This window comes from Falco rusticolus, chromosome 5 (genome assembly GCF_015220075.1).
Source record: "Falco rusticolus isolate bFalRus1 chromosome 5, bFalRus1.pri, whole genome shotgun sequence".
Taxonomy (NCBI): Eukaryota; Metazoa; Chordata; class Aves; order Falconiformes; family Falconidae; genus Falco; species Falco rusticolus.
The window spans coordinates 16,646,464-16,667,170 of NC_051191.1; the positions used below are offsets into that span (position 1 = coordinate 16,646,464).

Consider the following 20,707-nt stretch of genomic DNA (forward strand, 5'->3'; position numbering starts at 1 on the left):
CATGACAACCTAAAACATTTCCTAGAAAGACTTCAGCTCTGCCTACTGTAAAAACCAAACAAGGCAAATATGAGCAGGTGGAGCTGGATCTTGGGAACCAGCCATGTCTTGCCTATGTGTGGTTTCAGGCAGCTCAGGTACAGAAGAGGCAGAGGCTGAGTTAATCGTTCAAGATTGAGCAGGAACACTAATAAATCAGCAAGTAGGACCTAGCTTCTGGGTTTGAATCCTAGTCAGTATAACAATTGCCATTCCTGGTTTTCTAGAATTGTATTGAAGGTTAGTCTTCAGTTTGATTTTTCATACACAGTAAAACAACAGGAAGCCGTTACAAAAATCTTAGAAAGGTTTTCTGGGAATATTTCAGGAAACTGATACATACAAAGAACTGGCAATACATTCAAGAAAAATGTGTCTTGGTCACAGTCCTGCAGCAAGTTCTGTGTCAACACATAAGCTGTGTTCATACATAACACAGCTCCTCCCCACCACATTATGTACATTTGTGTCTATCGATTCCTACTGTATAGTTTCAAATATTTGCCAAAATATTTCACAAGAATGTCCAGAACAGCTTGTCAGAAACTATTACTTGATGAAGAATGCTGTATAACTAATGCCATTCTGTAATTATTAACTGCAATAAAAAGAAATCATTGTAGGTAGGTAGTCCTACAAACAATATAATTAACAAAAAATGTAAACAGCATTTTTTTATTCCTCAAAGTATCAAATATTTGAATGTACTAAAAAAAAAAAGGGGGGGGGTGTCCCTTATTAGCCTATCACAGTGACAATTACACCGTGCTTCTTTACTGTTTGAACTGATTGTTCTTTGTGTCGTTCCCATTCCTCATCATCTTTGTCCAGATCAAAAGTTTCTGGATAAATGGGCAGCTTGTCTTTTGGGCACTCCTCGTAATAACTTCGAACATATTTTCCAACAGACCACCCTTTGTATTCCTCAGGCATTTTGCATTCTAGGCCATTGTAGTGAACATTGTAGTGATGCTTCAACCAGTAGAAAAGATAATGAATGTTGTAATCACATCTCCAAGGATTCTCTCTCAGCCACAGTATTTTCAGAAAGTAAAGATCTTCCAGTACTCCATATTCAAAATTCTGCAAGCTGTTGTTTGATAGATCCAGCTCCTCTAAGTTACTGAGGCCTGAGAAAGCAGCTGGTCAATAGACAAATAGTTATCAGTACCTGATAAAGATAAGTTCGAAAAAAAACATGCATATCTGCAACAGGAAAAATATAGTCATAGTTATACATTTATTAAAATTTTTGGCTAAAGGCTGCAAAAAGACTTTTCAAACACTCAACTTTAAAATACATCCTGTGCCTCGGGCAGTGACATATTGGTATAAATATATTGACATTAGGGGAGTTGTACTGCTGTTAAAATAGTAAAACAATTAATGAGCATCTACAAGTATAGAATAGGGAAAGTAAGGTGAATGAATGCATAATTTGCTTGTAGAAGTCTACTGTTATTGCCATGATACAGAAGCAGAAATATAAAAACTGATCATGTATTAGACAACGTGCAGGGCTAGTGTTGCAGCACAATCTAGTAGGCTGCAACAAGGCTTTTGCCAGAGATCAGACCACACTGCTCCTCCTCCCTGCCTGATGACCTCTCCCACACTCCTCAGTGCTCTTTAACCACTTTGTGGGAACGAGCTACAGCTGCACATCATTCATGTCAATCAACCCACTGCCTTCAAGGCAAGGCCACAGCTGCATGCCATCAATGCCAATCAACCTGCTGCCTAATTATGCTGCTGAGTTACGTTTCAGAGAGCAGTTTATACTTTTTGCAAGTATACTTTTTAATTTAATGGCAGAAGTCTTTATTCAAATAAATTGACTATGTATAATGTTAAACCTCCTAAGTACTATTTTACTGATATTACCACTTTTTACTGCCGTTTAAATTCCAAAATGCTACTAGAGAAGGCTCTTTTTGCTTCATACTTCCTCTCGCTCTCTCTCTCCCTCTCCCTGTGTCTGATTTCATTATTAAAGTTTGAATACACAACGGTGATAAGCAATTGCCCATAAGACTACTTCACTTCTAACAATATATAATTTAAGAGCAATTATATGTAGTGATTTTTAACCCAATAGAGTTTAAATCCATTTGGTTTGTCTGTTACTTGTCCTATATTGGACTTAAAAGCAGCCTTATTATATGACAAGTTTTCTTAGATTTCTTAGATTTGGGAAAGATACTTTAAAAAATCCTTCAACTATTTAGCATTTGGGGAAATGATTAGCCTTCGATCTGCAGAATTAAGTTTTTGCACTTCGTTGATTTAGTATTAATAAAGGGCAGCTGAAGTCAGTCTCTCTTCATTGATTTCCATGATGACTATATTTCAGTACAAACCTCTACTCTGTGAATTGAGTGGTACAAAAGGTAAAAGTTGCATCAACTTCTAGATTTTTAAATCCTTTTTTCCCCCCCATTTATATATGATAGAGATATTATCAAAGTTTATAATTAATAAGACACAAATAACTTTTTAATGAATATTTTAAATTATTCTTACCAGGATCAATGTAAGATATTCCATTACTGTTTAGGTTTAATATCTTCAGTTCACTGACATCTTCAAACTCTTTGGCTCGTAGTTGTCTAATTTTGTTGCTGGACAAATCAAGTTTAACTATGTCTGGAGGTATGTTACCTGGAACTTTCTTTAAATCTTAAAAAATGAAAAAGAGATAACTTATATCAGCTTTAGTTTATTCTTACTGCTTAGGTATCACACAGAGTTTTGTCAGACTAGCATTGTTTCTTGTCTTATTTCCCTTTTATCCCCACTACTAGTGTCAACGTGTTTCTTCAACTTCTGAATTTCATTGCTTTGTTCACTTGTATCTTTACGTTTCACGTGAAAACTGCTTTCTTCATTAGTGCTAATAGTAAAGCTTCTTTCTGTCTTTTGTACTTTTATTTTAATAGAGCTATACTATTCATTTGTATAGGGACAGGGTAAGTAGTGAAGATACTACACTAATAAAAAGTATGGGTAAAGGGCTTGGTGATTTTAAGAAAAGAAACCTGGATAACTCTATAAAAAACGTTCATTGGTATATGAACATCTTCCATAATCAAATTATAGTGTTCTATTTTACATTCTTTGTTTTGTGTTGCAAAAAGGTAAAATGTTCTAATTTTATATCAGCAATAAAAATGCTAGTTGATATAGTATGTATAATTATAGTTCTGTAGTTGCAGCTATGTAGTGGTTTAGTAATATTTAAGACTTTGTATTTGTTATGATACTTACAGTTATTACATGTCCAGGCGGCATGGTGGCATTCTATCTATATCTACTTCTCTATCCTACTTGTATCACTGGCATTACCAAAGTAGCCAAGCACCTCTCAGTCATCTCTGTGTGTATCCTTTCAGTGTTCCTTGCAAAAGAGTTACAAAAAGAATAGTTTCTAGTCCAGTGGTAAGGGCACATTCTTGAGAAGTGCAAACTGTGGTTTGAATCCTCTCAGGATAATGATAATAAACCTAATCTCCAGGATTATGTTTACTCAATGAGTGATCTAATCCTGGGCTGTTTTTACAAGAAAATGAGTGATACCTCTTACTTGACTGTCTTTGAATGAAAGCAAGTAGTTTCTGGATCTGTGCTGAAAATTGTGTTGTCAGTGTACTTCTGAAGTTCTGAAGATGCCTAATGCATCAGGTATGCTTGAGACTAAAATAATGTATCAGAGTCTTCCTTATATCTGATTTTGAGCAGAGCTTTGGTATTATAAATACATAAGTATTATAACTACTCCAGCCTGCTCTGGTTGGAGTGCTTCCTGCTCTTGCAGATGTCAAAGTTTCAGTGCCTATTTGTCACCAAATGAATGCAAATAATGCGTGAGTTTAGAGACTTGGAGAGTTTGGCAGTACTAGAAAGCAGGTTTTTTTTCAACTGCTCTTGCAAATACAAATTCTTTTGCAGAAAAGCAAACAGAAGTTATTTCTGCATCCAGCTTTTGTTGTTTGGGTTTTTTTTGTGTGTGTGTGGCTTTTGGGGTTTTTTTTGTGTGTGTGTGTAAAACAGATTCATTCTGAAGTACTGAAAGATCTGGCTTATCACCAGTGTGATGAGATATAAATAAGTTCTTCAAAAAGGAGAACATGCATGTGGTTATATGTGTTTTAAAGATGTTTCTTTCATGAGCTTTCTGACATCAACTGAAAGCTGCTGACCTGTTGTCATAGCTCTTTAGATATACGTAGTACTGTTATACTGCTTGTCACTCCATCCTCTCCATTGTAAAGGAATGATGGATTGCAGCTTTTCTTGTCATCTTACTGGTTTGGCAACTGATGCACTTTTTTCCTACTCTGAAATCTTGTAGATAGTTTTGTGTTTTCCCAGGATTTTGGGTGCATTATACTCCAGTTTCTGATGAAAATTCCAATAAGATTGTGCATCTGCTGCACAATAATCATATGCAAAGGCAGTAAATAAAATGCTTTCATCAAAGATTACCATATGTTCAGAAATCCCAAATGTCCATGGAATATCTGCATCCAGCTGTCAAGCATATGCACAGTAGATCTGATACTTCGTAAAAAATATTGAATGTACTCAGTGTGTCTGTGCTAGACACTCAGGAAGTCCTGGAGTGATATACTTAGTCCTTGATCTGAAGGAGGGAGTCCTTGTACCCTCCAGTATACTCATGTAGAGGATGAAGTCACTTTAGTCCTTCATTATTAGTACTAAAGACAGTAAACCACTTTCTTAAAACACCGTAAAAACCTGTGAAACTCCTGTGATTGTTTCTGTGAACTTAGAGGAAAAAAAGTAACATGTTTGCAGCCAAAAGTTTTTGAGTATATTCATGTATTCAGCTCATCCCTTCGATACCACTAAACGGGGAGAGCTGGAAAGTCAGTCTTTTCTTATATTAAGGTTATAATATGTGCCTGGCTTTTGTTCAGTATCACAGTTTACTGGAGGCATAAGGTAATAATGATATAATCAGAATCCTATGAAGGATAATTCAGGTTGTAATCTGGAATCGAATAATTAAGATCCTATCATACAGGGAAAGGTAAGGTAGGTTAATATTAAGAAATTAATGAATGTTCACCAGTAAAACCCATAAATTGTTAATAAGAAAAGATGTAGTAGCTGCATGGTAAAACAAAGAGAAAAGTGAGCTATAGGAAGAAGAAAATAATTTAACAGGGTGGAAAAAAGTAAAAATGTGGACCGTTTTTTATGACATATGTAGTGGATAAACCATTCAATCAAATACTGAAATCATTCATTCCTTATATTTAGGTATTGTCATATTAAAGTGGCTTCTGAGCTTGTCTCTGGCATTAAGGTCCAAGAATAAAAGGGCACACAGAGTTGTTAAATATATTTAAGTCACTGTTAAAGCAAATAGAAGTTTAGCAAACACATTGCAAGATACAAGTGGGCAAAACATACTGCAGTGATCTGGTACTGCAGGCTATACTTCAAAAAAGTGGGGAAAAAATCCTCCCAATTTTGGCTAAATCTAGTAGTGCTTTTTATTTCAGATTTGTAATGTTGAAGAATGACTTTATTCTTAATTTGTTTTTTTGTTTGCTTTGTTTCATCATGGGATAAAATATGGGAAATATAAAGCACAAATAAACGTGCATTTTGTGTTGATATATGCCCCAGCTGGTTTACCCTTAAGGCTTAACTGTGGCTTTTGGGAGCCTGAGAAGGATTTAGGAATGGAGTGGATCCAAGTATCTGAAAAACATTTCTTGAAGGCCCTTTAACTTTGAACTGTTTGCTGGGTGCTGGCAGGAAGAACACAGAGGAGGTATTTCTTTACGAACAAAAGCATACAATTTCTTCCCTTAGCAGAAGAAATCTTGTACAGAAAATGTGCAAGGCTGTCCTTTGCAATCAGGTTCCTTTACGCATTGTTTCTACAGCTGGCTGTCTCAGTCCTGCTTCACAGCTCGCTTCTGTCAAAGTTGTTGCTATCTTTGTGTTTGTACACTGGAGAGAAGAAAGGACACACTGTGCTTTTCTCTATCAGGACAACAATTTCAGCACAGCTGTAATTTGACTGATTAGTATGTTTATAGTTGTAAAATCAGACTAGTGAGGTGCTGGTCCTTCAGTAACTTCAGTATGTGCTTAATTTTATTCCTGTTGATTTTTGTTGGATATCTTATACTAAAGTACTAAAGAATATCTGTAGAATTGGTTCTGCAGAGTACAGGTAAAATGTGGAACATATTCCTACTTGTTGCTCGTAGTTACGGGAGAACAATTAACAGTATTTGTTAAAGTAAAGCAAGTACTGGTACTATATTAATTTGCTGTAAATAATATGTGAGTAAGTGTATTAAGGGAGCAAGAATATTAAAGTCATTAATTCAGTTAGAAGGACAGATACAAACCTTTTCTTTTGCAGTTCAGAGTTGGCACAGGAAACACATACATGTGGCACAAAGAAGAATCAAATTCTGGTTTACCAGCTTCAGGCTTCTCCCGTTTTATATTTTGGGGGTCCTGCCTGTCCTCTTCACTACATAGCTGTTCAGCTTTTATCTGCTTTAGCTTTTGATTTTTCAGTTCTATTGGGTGCAAACACTTGGCATAATTTCCCAAATTCCTGTTTGTTGGAACCTGTAGCATTGTAATGAGAGTTTCTAGTTCACAGTTGCAATGCCAGGGATTATCATAAAGACGCAGGTAGTTTAGACTGGGTGTATAAATGAAAATCTCCTCAGATAAACTCTTAATTTGGTTATGTTGAAGTAAGAGTGTGGTAAGTTTATTCAAACCAAAAAAAGCCTCACTCTCAATTTTTGATATCTCATTCTGTTGTAAATCCAGACTTTTCAGTACTTTATACTTGGAAAACATATTATTCTTCAATTTACGGATCCTGTTTCTTGCTAGCAGCATGTGTTTTAAATCCTCTGGCCAATCAGGTGCCACAAAAACCAATTTTCTTTCCTGACAATCTAGGTATTTCTCATGAAGATAAGTGTATATATCACATGGTAGGCCTCGGGCATTGCGCTTAGCAGTGCTAGATGCTTTCCTTAGGATGTTTTCCCTTTCATTGTTTCTCAGACTCCTATTCCTTGTCTTCCTACAGTCAGATGCTTTACAAAGAAGAAGTAGTAGTAAAATACTAACTACTTGCATCCTGACATTCAGCTGGCCGCTGTTATTTTCTGTGACAGCTGGAACAGTTGAAATTTTTGGATAGTCTTAGCAGTGTTGTACAGATCTGAGAAGGCTCAACGGGGGTATGTGGGATCCCTGTGTTGGAAGAAAAGTAAAATATTAGAACACATGAAACAGGCATTTTCACGGAGGGTTGTACATAATATGCAGCAATCAGTCAAGTACGCAATCATTACACTACTTGGAGCTTCACAAATACTTTGAAGATTTAATGTCCTATCTTTTTTTGTTGTTGTTTTTACTGTCTGATCTACTGTCGTTTGTTTTGATTGAACATGGGAAATTACATGGACCAATTCCTAACTGATCTTTGTTAGAAGGTTCTCATATATTCAGGAAAATGGCATCAGGCTGAATCTTCTTTGTATTTAAGTTTGTCTTGGAAGATGAGCTTGAAAGAGAAGCTTGAAGCTGATACTTTCCAGCTTTCTGGGTGTTGACCCACTGGAACACATACAGAGCCAGACTGGGGAAAGTCATTCAGTGCCTATCAAACCCTGTTTTATACTGTGCTCAAGTGTGGACACGTTTTCAGGTTTAACCCTGATTTATCATAACTACCCCTGCTACTACCAAGTGTCTCTTGCGGGCTATGTCAGGTACAGAGTTGTCTGGACTGCTTTGAGAAGGACCCGAAAATAATCTTTTGCAAGAGCCTATGAGGCTGTGTGTCATCTGAGCGTAGGCAGAGCGCAAAGAGAACCTGCAGATCCTGGCCATGGCCTGCTTCAAACCGCTTCCAGGAGTGGCCACTTGAGGAGAGTACAGAGGGGTAAACCAGGAACTTTTGCCTTTCCAAGAAAGCCAAAGACAATCATTAGTAATTATTATTAGGGGAAAACAAGGCCTGCTCCCTGAAACATGTCCAAAATTGCCTCAGTATTTGCAGTAATTTTTGGCCTATGTTCCCTCCTGAATTTCCCATACTACTCCTGTGCACTACCCTTTTCCTTCATTTTCAGTGAAGTTTGGCCACAAGGTTGTGTTTCCTTAGAAACGTTTTAACCCCTCAGGTTTTTGTATTTTCTAGCTTTTTTCCATCTCACTGATTTCCTGCTTTTGCTAGTCAATATTATTCCTTGTGAAACTTTTTTAAAATTTTTCAGTTTGGCTTAACTACTTAGTTACTTTTTCTCTCTGACTGTGGACATTTTTGTGTTATGCTCAGTCCTTTTTGACCTTAGCACCTGGGAAGGTATTGAATCCCAATCTTGAGTGCAGATCATTGCACAGACGTCCTGTTTCTAAACCACCATCGTTTTGGACTCAAAGAACTTCCTTTTTATCTGGACGAAAAATGGCACAATAAAATGGCTAGTATCAGGTACAATTGTTTTGAAAGCAGAGAAATTGTTCATTTTTGAACAAATTGGTAGATCAGTTTAAACTGCATCTCCACCATAAGATGTTTCCAGTATTTGTGCAGTTTTCACTCACTAGATGGATGGAGCAGTCCTGTCTATGCATGCTACTGCATTCCTCTAATCCATGTGGCAAGTTGTTAATATTGCCTTTGAAAACTCACTGACTGTTTTTTTCACTTTGTTCCTGTAGTTGCCAGTTGTCCATCTGCATTCAGATTCTCTTAGTTCACAATGTGAACGAGTGTTTGCATTAAGAACTTTATCCCTTACCTGAAGAATGAAATTTTATTTATTACTTTTTGGCAGCTATATGCTAGTCAGCTTAAATTGATCATAGAATTATAGAATCATAGAATCATTTAGGTTGGAAAAGACCTTTGAGATCATCAGGTCCAGCTGTTAACCCAGGACTGCCAGGTCCACCACTAAACCGTGTCCCTAAGCACCACATCTATGTGTTTTTAAAACACCTCCAGGGATGGTGATTCCACCACCTCCCTGGGCAGCCTGTTCCAATGCTTCACCATCTTTTCAGGGAAGAAATTTTTCCTAACATCCAATCTAAACCTCCCTTGGTGCAACCTGAGGCCATTTCCTCTTTTTCTGTGGCTTGTTATCTGGGAAAAGAGATTGACCCCCTCCCCACCCCCACCCACCCCCAGCCCCGGCTACAGCCTCCTGTCAGGGAGCTGTAGAGAGCAATAAGGTCCCTCTGAGTCAGTTCCCTCAGCTGCTCCTCGTTAAAACTTGTTCTCTAGACCCTTCACCAGCTTCATTGTCCTTCTCCAGACACGCTCCAGCACCTCAATGGCTCTCTGGCAGTGAGGGGCCTGAAACTGAACACCGTGTTCGAGGTGCGGCCTCACCAGTGCTCAGTACAAGAGGACAATCACTGCCCTGGTCCTGCTGGCTACACTGTTTTGGACAGAAGCTAGGATGCTGTTGGCCTTCTTGCCCCCCTGGGCACACTGCTGGCTCTTGTTCAGCCGGCTGTCAGCCAGCACCCCCAGATCCTCTTCTGCCAGGCAGCTTTTCAGCCACTCTTCCTCAAGCCTGTAGTTTTAATGGCTTGAATCATAATTGGGATCTTCTGTTTTATTTTGAACTGATAACCGTTCTGATAATGTCATAAGTAATTCTGTCCAGGAGAGCTTGGAAATAGAAAAGGAGGAACTTGGGGAGGAAAGGTAATAAATAATTATTGAAATACTCTTTCTTCTTCCTTGCCATCTCCTGTGCCTGAACTGGAATTTTTTACTAGTATTACATACTGTCTGCTAACCAAATTATACTCACATGTAACACCAAAAAGAGCAGTTGCTTTCAGTAGCATGTACAGCTTCACAGGTAAAATCGTAACTGTGTCTTATTTAGTGCTAAAGCAAAATAACATGTAAGAGGTGTGTAATTTCTGTGGCTTAGCAGCCTTAAGGAAGATTTTAATTGGTTAACTTATTTTGGGTTATGCAGTTCCTCTCAGTATTGTCCTACTCCTCAAAAAGCACTGAGTTAGACAGTGTTAAAGGATATCATTGAGGTCACAGTCCCCGTAGAAAAGAATACACAGATCTATTGTTGCACTAATGCTTGATTGCAATTGAAAACATGTATTTGGCTTACCATATGAAAACATGTTTGTAAAGATTTTAAAAATATATTTCTTCCAAGTCTATAAACCTTTCATACTGCATTTTCCATATTAGCTTTTTTTTTTTTTTTTTTTTTTTTCCATTTCAGGGTAGACAGATCAATAATTCTTGAAAATTAGGTTAAGGTAAAAATATCACTATGTTTAATAGGAGTTTTTGCATCTTTACCTTGGAGAATAGACTCAAAATTTGGCAGAAGAGTGTCTGAAGGGATGTGTAAGTGTTGCGTCTAGTGTCAGACATCTATCTTTAATTATTTTGTTAGAATTGCAACAATCTCTGCCAAATAGGAGTTTCTAAAATTAATAGATCTTATGCACACAGAAGAGACTGTCTTAGGCAGCTAAATTCTCTGGAATTCTATACCTGCAGAACATAAGCAGGGCTTTTCCTACCATTCCTCTGATTGCTGCACCTTTATTTTCAGAGGGAAAAAAGTTATTCATGTATATAATTAGATACTTGTGTCATAATATATGGGTGGGAGGGACAGATAAACCTATGTGGAAAACTTAATTCTGGCATTCCTAACTCCAGATTGCTTAATTAGTTAGCTTTCTGGTTCCTTGGTAATTTAAGACTGAAAACAGCTTGTTTCCTAAGTCAGCCATTAGTTGATGGACTGTAAGGAGAGACATCTCCTCAGGACAGCTTACTCCAACTTTGTATTCTACTTTGGTTTTTTGTGCTTTCTTCTCAGTAATCAGCTGTGGCCATGGTTTCAGGGAGAATATTGGCCTAGATGGACTGAATCTGTAATAGGAATTCTTACATCTGTGTCGTACACTGAGAATGTGAACTTGTTCACCTTTAATATGACTGTTTGTTTGTTTGTTTTTAGGTGAATGTAAGAATTTGCAAGACTCAATTCTCTCTGAATGCCAGGGATTAAATGTAAGTACTACAGATTTTTCCCATGAACTCTAAATTATACCAAGAAGGAAGATTTTTTGAAGTGCTATGTTTTTTTGGGTACAGAAAACTTCCAGATAAAAAGTAGACACTACTGCTCTTAAGTACTCTGAAAATGGAGTTTAGCAGGATTCAGAGATACTCAGTGAAGTTTTCATTCATTTTCTACAGTGCCAGGGCAAAACTGCATATTCAAGCTCAATTAATTTTAATAAATGGGCTTCAAAACTTCACCGGTCTGGGGGAGGGGTTTTTTTGTTATTTTAAGTTTGGAGTTGTCAACAATATGTTTTAATCCTATATTGTTTCCAAGTTTCTTTATTCCTTCATTCAGTAGTACACTTAGGCTCTTTAAATGTCTCTCTAAATTTCTAGATATTTGTGAGAGCCTTCATCTGAAAGGCCTCTTAAGTATGCAATCACCATTATATATTTGGCCATTCTTTTTCCTTTAACATTTTCAGTTTTATCTTGCTTCCATTAATTCTCTTTAATGTTTTTTCGTTGCTCTTTTCTGATGGAAAAACAGTGTTTGACTCTGCTTTAATTAATAATTTCTTAGGAACAACACTGATATGGGCAAATTTTTCTAATAACAAAATCAATCTAAAACTAAAATCAATAGTTTTTGTAGAAATTATGGTTCTTAATAGATTTTTATTATGCATATGCCCATTTATAGGCTATTTATAGTGTTAAGTATATAAACAAGTAATTTGGCGTAGTTTAGTTGTCTTTGGAGTGATGTGTCTGGGTCTAGCCCCGAAACACACCAATATTTACACACAAGGTTTCAAAAATTACCACAGGTAAACTACAGATTATCAACTTCATACAAAAATGGCATATGACGGTCAAGTTAGAGAGGCAAGAGCTGCAGAAGAGCCATGAGTTTCTAATTTGTAATAGTCTGTCATAGTTCTGCTTTACATATATCTTCATATCTCTTTGTGCTGGTGTTAGCTTTATTGTCAAATAACTTGTTCTCACCATTTTCACAGAGTATATAATTTTCTTTGCTGTACTAGCTACAAAGAAGGGATAAAGTTATATTATTAAGTTCTTTGAGTAACACTGTAGAATCATCTTGCTACATAACATAATACGTGCTATATGATAATTACAGCATAATATTTTGAGGCTGTATGCTTCTTAAGGATCATGTTGAGTGTAGGTTCCTGCATGAAGACAATAAGAGGGCCAGGTCTTGCCAAATTGTAAAGACTGAAAACACTGTTTCATAACTGCCTGTTCTGTTTGGTAGTTAGCATGCTTGCTAACACACATTTGGTACATACAGCAAGCACATTCCTAGGTGATGCCAGGGTCTGGTTCATGGGATAGCAGGGACTTGCTGATTACAGTCTTGCCAATACAGCTCAGTATTGGCCACCTTTTTTGGAAGAGAACACTGTGACATACATTTAGATTGTTATTGACCAGGACTCTCAGGTCAGCGTGTCTGACAGCTGTTTTCTGTCCAGTGTCCAGACTGTACTGATGCATGGGGTTATTCCCTCCCATATGCAGGACTTTGCATTTACCTTTGTTTAACTTAATCAGGTTTCTGTCAGCCTATTTTTACAGACTAAATCTCTCTGAATAGCAGTTCTAACCTCTGGTATATTGACACTCCCCCTTGTTTGAAATAGTCTGTGAATTTGCTGAGAATGTATTCTGTACCTATCATCCAAACCATTTATAAAGACATTTAACAGTCCTGGCCTCCATATGGACCCTTTAGGGATGCCAGTTGCCACAAGCCACCGATGGCACTTAGCACCATTGGTGACAGTCTTTTGTCCTGGCAGTCTGGAAATATTTTCACTCACCTTGAAACCCACTAATCCAGCCTTTGTTTTACCAGTTTGGCTATAAAAAGTACTGTGGCCTGTGTGGAAGGCCTTGCTGAAGTCAAGATACATAACGTCTGGTTTTCCCCCCTATCCATAGATTAATAATTTCATCATAGAAAATTATTGCCTTGATGAGGAATGCTTTGCAGTTGGTAAATCCATGCTGGCTGTTCACTATCATTTTTTCATCCTTCGTGTGCTTAGAAGGGCTTTGAGGAGAATTTGATACATAACCTTCCTAGGGACTCAGGTGAGGCTGACTGGCCTGTGGTTTCCTGGATTCTCCTTTTTTCATTTCCTGAAAATGGATGTGACATCTCCTATCTTCCAGTCATCAGGAATATCCTCTGATTGCCATGACCTTTCAGAAATGAGTGAGGCCTTCCAGTGACAGGAGCCAGCTTTCTTAGTACTCTTGGATGCATCCTCTCTTGTTCCATTTCCTCAGGTGCTCCCTGATATTATCTTCTACCATTGTTCACTCCCACAGACTCTGATAGCAGGCTCCTACAGAGCACCTTGAGAAGCCTTAAGACAAGCCTTAGCAGTAAAAACAGGCAAAAAAGTCATTGAGTACCTTGGCCTTGAAGATCAACCAGCTCTCCTGGGTCCTTTTGCCTTCCAGGGCTGTCTACCGTGAGCTCCTGTTAAGCATACCCCCAAACAAGCCAAAATCTGCTCTCAAGATTCTTCAGGCTTTTTCTTCTACAATTTGTCCTGTTTTCTTCTCCCAGGATTTGAAACTCCCCATTTTCATGGTTGCAGTAACCAAAGCCACTCTAGTTCTTCACATCCTTGACCAGTATTTCCTTGTTTGTGAAACAAGTCGAGAAGAACCTGTTCCATAGACCACTCATCAGTCACCTGGATCAATAAATTTTCTTCAACACACTTGAGAAGTCTCCTGGATTGTTTGTGCCCAGCCATGTCACTCTTCCAGCAGACACCAGAGTGGTTAAAGTCTCTCATGAGCAACCAAGATGGGCAATTGTAAGGCTTCCTTCAGCTGCCCAAAGAAGGTTTCATCTACCTTCTTTTCTTGATCAAGCAGCCTGTAGCAGATACCTACCACAATGTAATCTTCATAGGTCTAGCCTCCAATCCTTACAAATAAGCTCTTGACTGACTTGTCGCCCAGTCCAATACAAAGCTCCATGCATTTAGGCAAAACTTTGCATAAAATGCAACCTGTCCTCACCTACCTGGGCTGTCACTCCTGAATATTCTGTAACCATACATTGCAGTCCTCCTGTTGTATGTGCTACCCCTTTGCATCTCTGGAATCCCAATGAAATCATAGCTTTGCACCTGCGTGTGGCCTTTGATCCTTACTGGTTGATTCCCATGCTACAAGTGTTTGTGTTCAGACACTTGAGACGGACCCCTGGTTGTGCTGTTTTCACATGAAAGGTTTCAGAGTTTTCCCCTTCATGCTGTCCTCCCAGTGCTTTCTCACAACTCCCTATACCTTCAGTTCTCTTCAGGTTATGGTTATCTTCCACCAACATACCTATTTTTACTGATACCGCCTCTCTCAAATCCTTTGTTGCAGGAATATATTTCAAAAGCACAAACTTCCCTCTTTAAAGTTGATTGGTATTGAATTTCTAGCTATCTTGGTGTCCTTTTGCCTGATAACTGAAATAATAAAAAGGTGACCACAACTTGGCAAAAGATACACACTCAACTATTACATTTCCATGTGTAAGTGCTGACTTTCTGCCTTTCTATTATTGACATTTATTGTAAAACATTCTTCATACTAGCAAATTCGTTCCCATTGTATTCTAATTGAATGATATATAGAATAATATAGGTAGTATCACTTTTGCAGGTCAATAAAACATGGAAGCCTTATAATTAAATATAATGTTACACCTAGAGGGTAGAACTAAACAGGAAGTATTTTGTAAATGATATTACTGGTTAGAGAAGTGTACCAGAGTTCATGGAGAAAATGCACCAGTGTTTTTAGACACCATTTAGATAGGACTGGCTATAAAGAATCTTGGTTTAGTAAAATGTGTAAATGTACTAACTTGCAACCATATGAAAAGGCCCCTGTGCTCTGTAGGACTGTGTAATGTGTGATGTTTCAACGAATTGGAATGTTAAAATTACCATACTTAAGTGAGTAAAAGTAGCATCACGTGTCTCTCAGTGTTCTACTTTGAGGCTTCCAAAGAAAATGGCGGTGATGTATAAAAAATATTATGATGATTTAAAGGTACTTATTAATGTTTTTTCCCCTTGTTATTCTGCATAAAAATGTAAGATAAATTAATACAAATAAAATTCTATTGTAATTCTGGAATTTTTTTATTGTTATTCAGGATGAATCGATGAGACTCATATCAAAGGTTGCAGAGCTCTTCTCTATTTAAATCTGTCATATACAGACATTAGTAATGGAACACTATGACTATTGTCAAGGTAAAATTAAACAGAAATATGAAAGTGTGATTGTTTTAATCTTGCAGGAAACTTAGAGGCCTATGTAGTAGAAATACTCTTTTTGAGTGATTTACAGAATTCTGTCTGCTATACAAAATGAAAAAATATGCCCCATACAGTTGGCTTAGCGGTTCTTTTCTCTTTTTAGTATAATTAAAAATGTACACTAAATTACCCTATATGGTTCACAGAATTTTACAGAAACTTTTAAAATAACATGGTAGCCAAAAATTTCTTGGGCATGTCCAGTTACTCAGGATGATGCAAGAAGTTTACAAGTTAGATATGTTCTTAAAAACATATTTTTGCAAGAGAGGATTGTGGATAGGTATATTGTGTGAGCCCAGGCCTTGAGTGACAACTGCAAAACAAAGAGTTATTCCAAACTCTTATTTGGAAGATTAGTGAGCTGAAGGCAGAGAATTTACATTCTTACAGAGGTCTGCCATTCCTGGTTTAGATGTAACCCTTCATGTTGTTACATCTGCTTGGTCTGCTTGGTAGGTAGAATTGCTGCAGTAAAATCTACCATAAAGGAAAAGAGGCATACTGGTCCGTGATAGGAGCCATCACAAAGATTTATGTAGATCTGATGATAGCTATACATTGTTGCTGTTTCCTATGAGGAAAATGTCTTCATTTCAACAGCAGCCCCACAAACTCCAGAAACATATTTTCTTTGGCATTCACATAATACATTTTCACTTTTGTTTTTCTTAGTCTATAATGCCATATCCTCATATAACTAACATTTGTTTTAGCAAAGTTTTCTATTTAGTGCCTCCAATCTTACCACTCATCTCTTCATCAGTATTAATCTTGTCATAGTCTGTGTTTTCTGCATGTTGGCTGATATTTTTTCTTTTTAAATTTCCATATATTTATGTTGAAGTTTGGAACAGCTGTTCTATAGGTAATCTCAGCATATGTTATCCTCGTTACCTGAGCATGCTGTTGCCACCAAAAGTCAGAACAATTCATTTCTTAGGTAGTTGAAGCTTTCAATGCAATAAAATGTTTAAAACAAAAAGGAAAATTTTCCACTGAGAAAGTATATTTTGCAGTTAACTTGCACCCCGTTAATAAATTTTCCCAGTCACATATAATGCTTCTGATTTAAAACCATAAGATAACACTGGTTTTATTGTCAATATCTGGACAAAAAGCAAAGCTCATTGTTTCTAGGATTATGGGGATGTACAAAAAGTTGCTGTCCTGTGAAGATTTTGATAGCACACAAATTTCATCAACATTTCACATGCCATCTCAAAAGCATTAGCTCTCACAGGTCCTGTGTAATGAGGTAACTAATACAAAGTTCTTAGAGGTGGCAGTACTGCATTTTATAACACTGCATGTGAAGTTTGCTGTTGTATCAGATGTCTGTTATTGGAGCAAGGAACAAGTGAAGTGTAGATTGAGTATGCTCAAATCTGTTTGGTCATTTTTGATTCTCTCCTACTGTTCCATACAAGCATTTTAACCTCTAACCTCTGTTTTACACAACACAGATCACCAGCTACAATTTTCCCTCTGGAAAGTTCTTCTGCATATGGTAGACATGAATATTCTCTATCAGGAATAAAAGTCAGAAGGTGATTTTTGTCAGATTGCTTTAAAACAATGATGCTGAGATCACTAATGCCAAAATTAATTGAAAAAATCGTATGACAGAATTCCTGCAGAAATTATCTGTAACACAAAACAAGGATTTTTAGTAGTCTGTGTATCAAGCTTCAGTTTTAAGAAAGCTGTCACTTTAAAAATGGCAGAAGGTGGCATGTGTTAAAATTCCCAGATCATAAAAATGAGTCATATGACCTGTAAAGAAAATTTGTCTTCAAAAGTATTGGAAGGTTGTGACCACAGTCTTCAAAATACAGTAGGAAAGGCTTCCCTGTGTCTTAAGTTGTGAAACCTTGTAGCAACATAGACTTTAAAAAGAGTTAAAACTGCTAGTATAAAAACTAGTCTCTTAATACATTAGCTATTTTGTCAGGTAAGTTTGGAAGTGTACTGTTTCTGAGTTTGATTTTTTTCCCCACTCATTTCTGTGGAATATGTCACTAAAATGCAAAATGGCTTATACTTCTACAAGGAAGGATACTTTTATTTCTGTGTTTAATATGAATTAATTGTTTCTACTTAAAAAAACGCACCACCAACACATGCCCTTATATTCTAATATCTGGTTTTGATGTACGTTGTCTGTCTTGTTTTGTTGGTTTCCCTCCGCCCCCCATGAAAAGTGATGTTATATTTAATTTCTTAATATTTTTGTATTTTTTTTTTAGTGGTAACATTCTTTTCCAGCTTCCTATCTCTTTTGTGTGTGTGTGTTCAGTTCATGTTAGCATGTTTCCCTACTCTATATTGAAAGTATAAAGTCAGTTCCAAACATGTATGTCACTCCTTAAGCAGTCAGGTCCTCAGTGGGTGTTCCCATCTTTCTTCAAAATGCCTACATTTGCTGACTTGCAGAACTGCATGACTGTGTCCCTACAACTAAATTTCTACCAGAGCAGTAGGTCCTAATTCTAGGTTTTCATTTTCTATAGGCTTTAATTTGTGGTGCTTGTAGCAATTGTTATTTATTCCAGTTAGAAGTGTAGTTCAGAAAAATGAATAGTTTTTAGTATGTTACAAACCAAAGCTGCAGACGGAAACTTAAGTATATTGAGGGTATAGAGTCTTGCTTTTACAGAGTGCTGTTGATTAACATTTTCCACTTATACAGTTTGTTTTGTAACTAACATTTAAAGAAATGTTTTCCAAAAGAACAGATCAAAACCTAACATTGGATGATTGCCTGTTGGATAATTTCCTTTTGTATCTCTTTCAATTTTTCAGAATCTTTTAATAGTACTCTACTAAATAATTATATGACTTGAGAAGCTCTAACTGTACCTTTGTGTTTTTAATGTCTTATGATACACTTCTGGTTTTCATTTGCAGCAGGCACTGCTTGTAAAATCAATGGCAAAGACAGTCCAGCAAACTTATACTGAAAAGTCTATTAGGTTTCAAAGTATGCACACAAAAATGCCAGTTCATTAAAAAAGTACGCTTTTGCAGTTATTTAAGATAACTTTAAAATTATACTGTTTTCATATGGTGAAATATGTTGTATGATAGTGCTATTCCCCAGTAATTTACAATATAAGGAGCAGAGGAAAAAGCGCAGCAGAAGAAAGGGACATTCCAACTTCAGCAAGGAGATAATTCTGTTTCATATCAAACATCTTCTCTTTACAGTGATTTTCAGAATACTCTAACTATGGTATTTCATGTTTTTTTGATTCTGTAACATACCCTTGTGATAATTTGCTCTCTGTTTTGGATTTTTTTTGCAAAGCAGCTTCCCCAATTTACAGTATCTGAGTTTAGCTCACTGCAGCAAATTCACAAACAAAGGTTTACTGTACCTGGGCTCTGGAAGAGGCTGTCACAAGCTCATCTATTTGGATCTTTCAGGTTGCATTCAGGTTTGTAGTTCACGTCTTTCTTTCATTCTGTGAAGAGGAGAGTCCTTTATATGACTGGCTGCATCCTGCATTCATGGTATACTGAAGTAGAACAAGCACTGCAGCAGGCTTCCAGGGTTTTGAATTACATGACTACAGCTGTTTAAATTTTACTAAGGAATAATAGCACTATAGGTTTGAATCACTTCCAACAAACTGTCAGAACTATAAACAGCTAGTACTTACTGCATAATGAGAACAAGGCTTGCTTTTTGTAGCCATAAATAGACTAATTCTATGTCACGGTTAGTTAGGTTTTTAAACCAGGAGTTTTGAAAATGAAGTTTTTACTAAGATATAAAAAAATTAAAAGCCACTCTGCACTGGAAAAATATGAATTTACACTTGATCTCCTGATAAGGAAATTAATTAAAAAGTGAATTTTTGTTACTATTTTCTATTAGTTGAATATATAAATTGAAGTAGTATTTATAACTGAAGCCTAAAAGTAGTTACTGTTTTGGATTATTTTAGTCTTCTACTAAACTTCTAAAGAAAACCAAGGTTTTAGAATCTGGTACTATTTTAGAAACTTTCAAATATATATTGTATTTTGAAACATACTTCAAAAGCCATATGAAATGCCAAACTGTAAGGCAGTAAAAATTTGCCAATGTTTTACTAAAGACTCCCACATGTATTTCTTTATACACTGAGAAGATTCTCCAAATTACAAAACACATGTGAAATGATAAAGAAATGTAGTCTGAGGGATATAATGGTTTAACTTCCATCTAGCAAAATCTTTGCAGAACCAAGGATGAAGAGAGATAGGGCAACAGTCTTGTTCTTACTGCTCTTTACTGTGAGCATCTGTTTCTTGTTCCTGAGAATCATGCTGAGACTATTGTGTGGTGACAGTGTGAAATTTGAAATGAGGGCTGAGGTTAGAGGAAATTTAAGAACTACCTACCTCTGAGTTACTTTTTCAGAATGCCAGTAATTGGTTATTTTTTTCCAAAAGCAGCATTCCTGCTTGTTCAGAAATGTAATCATGAGCTGTAAGGATCTGCCTCTAGAAAGCATGATCTAATAGTAGTCAGAGAAAAGTAACATCATCGAACTGGGAAAACCACGATCCTCCCCTTTCCAGAGGGAAGTGGGTTTGCTCACCAGTGTATTTGAAAGCTCTGAAAGGGATTCCACAGCTTCCTCCATTTTGGGTTTTCCCACGATTCTGGAGCAGTCCTTAGTGATCATGACTGAGTATTTAAATAAACAGTTAAAACCAAAAAAAGCATCAAATTGCATCGCTGTTGCAGAAAGCATTTTAATAAGATAGAATTCTTTCCCCCCCCCCTCATTGGATGAACTAAACCAAAGGGAACTTCTAATGTTTTGGAATTAGTTAGAAAAATGTAGTGAAGCTATAGTATAAACATTTACAATATGCTAAAAAGTGTTCTATATAACAGAATATATATTCTATAAAATATATTTTTTTCCTGGTTCTTCATGTTTCCTGTTTTTTTCCTTCATTTTAACATTACAATTCTGTTTATATGAGTTCTTATATTACCATTACTACTGTAGGATTTGAACATCTGTTTAGAAAGCCCATCTGTAAAATGGGTGATTATACTGTTTTGTAAGTGGCAACTTGAGGACCAGGGCATTTAAATAGCTTGTTAAAACATATTAGGCAGAAAACTGGGAATTAAGCACACATTTTCTAGTCTGCTGTCATAAAACAAGGCAGTCCGTTCCTTTGACTG

General features: G+C 36.7%; 2 protein-coding genes across 2 annotated transcripts in view; one reads left to right on the forward strand and one right to left on the reverse strand.

Moving 5' to 3' along the window:
• The window catches only part of FBXL13 (F-box and leucine rich repeat protein 13), a 90,433-nt gene that overhangs the window by 30,109 nt on the left and 39,617 nt on the right, over positions 1 to 20,707 (forward strand). Inside the window, 4 exon segments of the mRNA XM_037388274.1 lie at positions 11,088 to 11,140; positions 15,348 to 15,366; positions 15,369 to 15,447; positions 18,824 to 18,953. Coding sequence (XP_037244171.1) covers positions 11,088 to 11,140; positions 15,348 to 15,366; positions 15,369 to 15,447; positions 18,824 to 18,953 — 281 coding nt within the window.
• On the reverse strand, positions 256 to 19,056 carry LRRC17 (leucine rich repeat containing 17). Its single transcript, XM_037388844.1, has 4 exons — positions 18,894 to 19,056; positions 6,435 to 7,308; positions 2,563 to 2,718; positions 256 to 1,181 (listed from the first exon to the last, which is right to left on the reverse strand). Exons 2-4 carry the CDS (start codon positions 7,189 to 7,191, stop codon positions 778 to 780), a joined length of 1,317 nt encoding a protein of 438 aa, XP_037244741.1. The 5' UTR covers positions 7,192 to 7,308; positions 18,894 to 19,056; the 3' UTR covers positions 256 to 777.

Coding starts and splice junctions, on each gene's coding strand:
- LRRC17 (XM_037388844.1), bottom strand. CDS start 7,191: ATGCAAGTAGTTAGTATTTTACTACTACTTCTTCTTTGTAAAGCATCT. Junction 2,719..6,434: donor TCTGAACTGCAAAAGAAAAG/GTTTGTATCTGT, acceptor TCATTTTTTAAG/ATTTAAAGAAAGTTCCAGGT. Junction 1,182..2,562: donor AATATCTTACATTGATCCTG/GTAAGAATAATT, acceptor TCTATTGACCAG/CTGCTTTCTCAGGCCTCAGT.